The sequence below is a fragment of the Odontesthes bonariensis genome, chromosome 12, assembly GCF_027942865.1.
Source record: "Odontesthes bonariensis isolate fOdoBon6 chromosome 12, fOdoBon6.hap1, whole genome shotgun sequence".
Classification (NCBI taxonomy): Eukaryota; Metazoa; Chordata; class Actinopteri; order Atheriniformes; family Atherinopsidae; genus Odontesthes; species Odontesthes bonariensis.
In genome coordinates this window covers 14,341,461-14,349,417 of record NC_134517.1, presented here as the reverse complement: position 1 = coordinate 14,349,417, position 7,957 = coordinate 14,341,461, and the positions used below count along the sequence as shown (strand labels likewise).

At 39.5% G+C, this 7,957-nt stretch overlaps 1 protein-coding gene across 1 annotated transcript; it reads right to left on the bottom strand.

Moving 5' to 3' along the window:
- Nucleotides 1-262: 262 nt before the first annotated feature.
- Nucleotides 263-6,170, bottom strand: neurod1 (neuronal differentiation 1). Its single transcript, XM_075479181.1, has 4 exons — nt 6,085-6,170; nt 4,406-4,680; nt 2,556-2,785; nt 263-1,396 (listed from the first exon to the last, which is right to left on the bottom strand). Exons 2-4 carry the CDS (start codon nt 4,666-4,668, stop codon nt 834-836), a joined length of 1,056 nt encoding a protein of 351 aa, XP_075335296.1. The 5' UTR covers nt 4,669-4,680; nt 6,085-6,170; the 3' UTR covers nt 263-833.
- Between the last annotated feature and the right edge of the window lie 1,787 nt (nt 6,171-7,957).

Genomic DNA, 7,957 nt, shown 5'->3' with positions numbered 1-7,957 from the left:
AGGCTTAAAGCAAAGCATTTATTGTTTTAATTTATTGAATATTTATTAAATATTGTTATATTGATAAATATGCATTAAATGTAACCTCTTGTTATTATATTTATATATTTGTTTTACAGTACAAATGCTTTGCTCAAACTGATTTTTATCTGGTTTGTATTTTCAACTGTCTGTAAAGCTAATACTACACTGACTTGGTCAGAATAAAGTCGTTTTGTCATGTTGTTGTGATGTTGCAGATGAACAAAGTCCTGTAGATCAATCACATGGAATTCCTTTTAATAAAAGGCCTTTATAAACATCTATTTTATAAAATATGAACAAGAATCACATGAAATGTTAACATAACGCTACAGGAACGTTATAAAAAGCAAAAAGTAAAAACCACAGAACAATATATGACCACTTCTGCCCAACGCCGGGACAATGCCGGCCCAATGTCACCCCACACACTGACCGAAAAATAGAGAAATCTGTACTTTTTCAACTTACAGAATTATTAGCTGAGCATCGCTCAGTTTTTAACAAAATTGCATAGTTTTCTCCAGATTATTGCTTATTGATTATTTTTAAAATGATAATATGAATAATAACAAGACATTCAAAGTGCGTTTCTTGCTGGATGAAGCGCTACAAAGAAGGTTACATCATTGGTGTGACATCACGGTCGACATCACGTTAGGTGGAGTTGCAGATTCTGACGCAGACAGAAAGAAGAAAAGCAAAGACAGACTGAACGACAGCTATGAAATGCTGACAGTACACGCGACTGTCTTCCTGTGTAACGGTCTCCCTGTCTTCACCAGTCTTTCAGTAGTTCGTCCCCCTCTTCCTCAGGAGTCGTGGAAGATGGCGTTCAGTTGGGCATTCATCAGCCGCTCGTGGTGTGAGTGTCCGTCAAATCCCATCAGCTGTTCCACCTGGAGCTCACCACAACGCGGGTTGGGCCCCCCACTGCTGTAGATGGCGGCGTGTCCTCCACCCCCTCCACCTCCGTAGTGTACGCTGAAGGAGAAGCTCTTGTCGTAGTCAGACGGCGCTACAGCCTCATGCTTGTAGGATGAGGAGAAGTTTCCGTTGATGCTCAGGGGTGGGCTGAGGGGCGGGTCGAATGCTGGGCCGTCCGACACTAGGACGCCATCAAAGAAGGGCTCCAGCGGGCCGTAGGGCTGACCTTTGACCTGATGGAAGATATGGGAGGGGTCCATGGTACCATAAGGGGGGCTGGGCAAGCCGGCCGTCAACCCAGGACTCTGGTAGGAGAAGTGTCCAGGATAGGTAGCTGCACCAGCAGGGGGCAGGTGAGCCGGTAGATCGGGCGTTTGCTCTGGAAGGAACGTCCGAGGGTTCAGCTGCAGGCAGCCTGCCACCAGGTTTGTGGTCGGCTGAGACAGACCTGAGAACAGCGAGACAAAAATGATTCATTTGTCTTCGTATCTTTTAGTAAATACCAGTTACTAATATAATAATAATACTAATATATAATAATAATAATGATGATGATAATAAGATAATAATAATATATAATAATTTAATACTGATACTTATTTACACTTGCATTTCTAGATGTGGGTAAAGATATGTAACATCTGTTGGTAAATTCATGTTTTTGCTAGTTACATGTTGTTACGTGGTAATAAATACCGAATTCATTAAAGATGATATCAGTAACAGTTAGCATTTATCAGTTCTTGTGAAAAATAATAACTTGTTGATAACAACATGACATTTAAGTATCCAATGAGGATTTACAACATATATGTGGAAAACACAGGCATTTTCCTGAACAGCCACAAATAAACAACACTCCTTTCCATAATTTTTGTCCCATCAAGATTCATCAGTGAGAAATTTTAAGGTCAGCACAGCCCGAACCATTTTTTGAATGCTGATACATGGGACAAAATATAAAAAGGAAAAAACAGTCCGCCTTAATCGGATCTTAATCTTAGAAAAGAAAAAAAAGACCATCAAAGGTGTATGTTGAAATGTTGAGCTATTTCATTGCATTTGGTGTATATAATTTGGCTGTTTCTTTTAAGCAAATGTGGATTGGAGAATTTACTCTACAAATGTTAAGCCTTAACCAAGTTGACATGCGTCCAAGCCTGACTGAATTATTTCAAGAACTATGGGTAACTAACCACCACATGTTCCTTGTCTCCCAGAGGTTGAATTCTTGTGGCGCCTGCGTGTGATAGCCTGATTTTCCCTAATATCACAGCTGGTTGTAAGCATAGATTTTTCCGAAAATATTTCCGAAACAACTGGATGTATTGTTCTTAAATTTGGTAGCCTTTGGTATTCACCTCAATATTAATCAAGCATGACAGCAACCAGAATGCTAAATGCTAAATATCTTTGTGCGCACGCTAGCATGCTGACGTTAGCATTTGCGTTAGCACCTCTGAGCTGAAGTTGAAAATTAACTCCACAATTAAATAAATAAGAAACATTTTATGAAGACCTAGCTGGATAAACCATGGGGATAATGTTTCCCGTTATCTTAACATCTTATTAACCTAAGGGCCCGAACGCACTGAGGTGTTTCTAACCTTTGCAGAGTGCCTGAACGAAACTCATGAGGTCGGGCGCCTTGCCGGAGCGCAGAACCTCACTCAAGGCCCAGATGTAGTTCTTGGCGAGGCGTAGTGTCTCAATTTTAGACAGTTTCTGGGTTTTGGAGTAACAGGGTACAACTTTTCGCAGACTCTCCAGAGCGTCATTCAGCCCATGCATGCGGTTCCTCTCCCGGGCATTAGCTTTCATCCGACGGACCTTAAACCTGCACAAACAGAGAGCAGATTCATCTTTAGACAAATGACCAATTTCGTATCCTATTTGGAATTCGTTACAGTTATATTGTGTAGAAGAGAATCATTTATGAGCTAGCGTGTATGCAAAAGAAATATCTGAAACTGTAAGAAGTTGGCATGGTAGCTAATGTCCTTTCTACTCTGCAGTATTGTTTTTTGAGAGCCTCAGCCAAATTTGCTCATAAGATAAATAGTCTCCAATCAAAAATGGTGCCTTCAGTTGCATTTCAAACAGACAAATGAACTGGCAGGTAAACCCAGGCTATTACATATAACTTAAAATGGAACAAGATTCATAATACCTGACCACCCTAAGAATTTTTTAATACATTCAAGATTTTAAAAACGTAATATGATCAAATCAGTGAGTTTGCAACCTTGTCTTTAAATTATGTTTTCCTAATGTCTGTTTAGCACACAATGTCATCTTTGAACCAAAATATAGATCAGAGTCTTATTTTTCCAAACTAATTTACATAAGAGATTGAGGTAAATGAGGCTATGAGCACTCTGTACTGATGCAAGAGATAGTAAATCAAGACTTGAATTAGTTAATCAAGCTGTACATATTTAAGTGAAAATAACCGCTTGGCTCTGACAGTGGTTTGCAACACCATCATGTGGTATGGTACTCTTGATTTTATACGGACTGCAAGCTGTTGTTTGGTGAAAAGTGGGCTAATCTTTTGTACTTCCAGTTCCATCTATCTGACCAGAGCATTTTCTAAGGATATTTCTATCCATTTTATTGTGATTCTACACTCGTTTCCCAAAACAAGCATTTCATCTTTTGTATTGAATAGTGTCACAACTTGGTTTAGCTTACAGAACATGAGGTGGTCCTGTGCAGCAAAATAAAGAATCCTAAATACTCAAAAAAAATTTGAAAAATGGCAATGAGGTCGGCCGAAGAATTGTGCAAAAGCCCAATTGAACTGGTTCAGTTTAAAATGAATCGTCACAATTCGATCACCGCTCAGGTTCTGTATATTTTTCTCCATATCTAATATTGTGACATTCATGTGAGCTGACACATTAAGAGCAACATTACCGCTTTATTTGTAGTTATTTGTCAGTCTGATGAATGTTGAGCTCATTATTCAGTCCTTTTTTTAGCTCTGTGTTTGGTCTCCACCACCATCTGGGGTAAAATCCTCTGCAGATTGGGTGTTGTCAGAGCAGGGAGTGCTTTTTAAAATATTTCTCTGTTTTCTTAAACGGTGAGAGTTTTAAGAGTGATGAGAAACGTGAGATTTCTGTAATAAGGACTGAGTCAGTTATCCTTTGAAAAGTTCAACTGGAACATACGCTTTATACGCCGCTTTTAAACTTGTCTGATTTGAAGAACTGTTGAGGCTTTTGGATGATTTGGAGTTGCCAGATGTTCAAAAAGAGGAAGTTCTGTATCGGGTTATCATATTTGAAAATGCACAAAATGGACTACGTTTTTTTAACATCGATAAAAAAAATTAAAATTTGTAATGTTAGTTTGTTTGATGTCCGTCCAACACATTGACCCAGAGCGCCAGATCTGCACCAGAATTGCTGACATTCCATTCAAATCCTGCTCCTCAGAGGATGAACCCTACCTCTGCATACGAGCCTTCGTCATCTTCTTCTTTTTCGGCCCTCGCCTCTTCGGTTTGTTCTCACCGTCTTCCTCCTCCTCATCTTCTTCTTCCTCGTCGTCCTCGTCGTCGTCCTCTTCCAGATGGTGGAATCGGTCCTCGTCCTCCTCTCCTCCTCCAGACCCCCCTTCTCCCCCCTCTGACTCTCTTTCTGAGGGGCTGCGGAGCTCCTGCTGCTGCTCAGACTCCACTGAGGCGTGCTCCTCCCGCACAGACCTGGTCATGATGCCGATTCTCTGACGGACACAAGAAATATATTCATTAGAAAATTATGAGCCGCGCCGGGAAACTCAAATTACACCCTCTCTTGGTCAGTAGTTACAAGCAGAGAAACACTTTTCAGGGATTAATGACAGATTTGGAAGAACACAAGGCAGTTAGTTTTACGATTAATTAATTGATAATGAATACTTTCAAATAGCAATAATATGCCTGGAAGTAATTTACTTTAGTTTACACGTCCATTTATATTATGCAACATATATATATATATACACATATAGCCTATATATGTTGAAAAGAATCATAGGCAATGTTGATGGATCGAGGGTTACAACGTTTAATTTCTTTGGAACAAGAAAAAAAACGGAAAGAAAGAATTTTTTTGCGGTTGGCTATTTATGTTTGATCTTTAAGAATTTAAATTAAGTGTGTTAAGGTAAAAATAATAAATCAAACATCCGCAGCTTTTTTTTATTTTTTTATGTTAATTTGTCCCGCGCAAGTTGAGAAGAAATTGGGGAATGGGCAACCAAACAAACAAATAAACAGCTGAAAGTGGAAAATATTCAAACAAAGCCTTTAACTCGGACGACTACAGTTTCTAGATGCAACCCCTTAATGATTTTAGACATTTAAACAGAAACAAACCAATAAAAACATTTAACAGCGTCAAAAATCTCCTGACAGCGACAATACATAGTTAGTTCAATAAGATATAAATTTATATATATTCTCCCTTTGAAAAATGTTTTAGTTAAGAATCAAAACCTTATTTGATTAATAAAAGAACATTTCGACGGGCCTATACGAGATTATTCAGGATGCTTTCTGAGAAAAATGAAAGTATTTCTTCATAATAAATGGTTCAGAGTAGTGATTTATTGATGATAATAATAATAATATCAATTATCTTTTTTTTCTTCTTCACTTCTTCTGCTGACTGGTCCGTTTTGCAACAGTCCGAACAGGTGCGCGCGAGGCTGGTTAAACAAATGTAAAACTGTAGATAGAGCCGAATGAACTACTTCTTTAAAACGTTTGCTGTTTTTAAATCAAGGAAAACACACGTGGGAAAATTTTAAGCAAGTGGACAATGAGTCAAATAACAAAATAAAAAATGGGGGGAAAAAAAAGGACGTGTTTAATTTAGAAATATGGATTTGGGGTTTATTTCGCAGCTTGTTGATTTCCTGAGTGGATAGGGATGATTTTTGTCCCTGTTTCTGACTGAGACGAAATATTTCGTCCGATTGAAGAAATAATTTTTCTTTCAATGATCAATATAAAAATATAAATGAGCATATTAAACCAATTAGGTTTAGTCACCCAGGTACTCAGACTTATCAGAAGTTGCATGGAACCAGCCACAGGTGGGATTCACAAGTCATTATCATCATTATTCTGTTGAAAAAACCTACCTGTTGTAACAAGCCGCTATCCGTCAGATCGCGTGCATCCCTCGCGCTCTGTCCGTGTCCGTGTGTGACTGTGCGGGATCTGATGTGAGCTTCGTGAGTGGTGTGTGTGGGATGCTGCTGGTTTTATACTCAGCATCTCACACACACACACACACACACACTTGGTGGACGGGGTAATTAGCATATCGAGGCCACACCCTCGCGGCACGCGCCATATGGTGCTTATGTCATTAAAACGGCCCCGGGGATCACGTGACAAATTTCCGATTGTATGAGCCAAGGAGAGAGAGAAAAGTTGACCATCTGTCCACTACATACACCTGAGGGGTGTGTTTGTGTGCGTGCGCGTTTTATTTGATGACTACAATGTGTCAGAAAGAAAAAAAAAAAGTATGTCAACACTGCATTAGAAAAAACAGTGATTGTGTACATAGGAATGATGGGGATGATTCTGATGGTGTATGGTGAAGATGCAGAAAGATATTCATCATCATTATCGTCTGGATGATGCCACTGATGACGATGAATATTGGGTAGGTGAAGATGATGCCGATGATGTTGATGATGACCATTATGATGATGTCACTAAATCTGAACTCTGAACTCCAAATAATGTTGTTTATACAGCATCAGTTGACGACAAAAATCATCTTAGATCACTTGTACAATCATTATGAATGCTGAAGCTTTCTACAATGATAGTGAAGATGATGATGGTCAGGATATTGCTATTGATTTTATCTGTGTCACATCATAATAATCAGAATAAGGACTTATCTGCCCAATTACTAGACTAAAACATCCTTTTTGGGACCGATAGAAACAATTAAGCTCAATGTTCCTCTGTTGAAAGAGTCCCCCAGCTAAACATGATGTCATCTTGAACCAAACTAAGTGTTTTGGTGCCTAAACCTAACCAACTAACTAACAATTAGCTAGGAAAACGAAAAACCGAAATGGTCTCAAGGCAAAAATGAGGTGAAAAGGTGAACTGTAAAGTGTACTGTATAAAAGTGTGCTGAATGACTTAGGACTCCATGTACTTATTCTACTGCTTAGCTTAAGGGCCATTTTACTTTCTCAGACGTATTTGTCTGCAGCTCCCTTATCCACCACAGACGGCCATTTTTTCAACGCAGACAGACAGAGATGCAGTCCTCCAAAGATTTAATGCATAGGTCTGGGGGTGACACTGCATGTGTGTTGGTCGAATACTCGCTTAAAGTTATAGCTCCAGGCAGCCAGAGACAGGAGGAGCTGACAGCAGGATGTAACTACAAAGAGGTTGAGGTGCCAAAAACCTTAGATGGCAAAGAAGCAAAGGTGAAAACCTCAGACAACAATCTTTATTATTTAACATGCACCACAAACCTCTTTGTTTTTTTCCACAGAAAAGCAAAACTAAAGGACCAGCAACGAGCAACTCACAGCTCGAACAGTTCCACGTATTTATCAGACTGCCCCCAAGTGCCAGCGAAATGCTACAACATCTAGACGTAAGTTTGTGAGGCGCCAAAAGAAGCGCATACGAGATCTATGTTCAGCTCTTTACAAAGCACAAACTATCAATCCTAATTCCTAACTTGTCACATACCGACTCTTGCCCAAGAGCATTTTCCATCAGTGTTCATCACTAGGATACCCCTTTACTCTCACTTTCCAATGCACAGAAACTGCTGTACATCTGCACATTACCAGCTTATCTTAAGGAGGCTATAACACTCAACGGTGGGTGGGCCCATTGCTTTGAATTTTTGCAACATTTAGTCACTATCGCAGACACCAGATGGCTCTGGCAGACACATAACTAGTCGATTTGATTGGCTGGCACCTCCGCCACGTCTGATTGTTCCATTTCCTGTTTGGGAAAAAC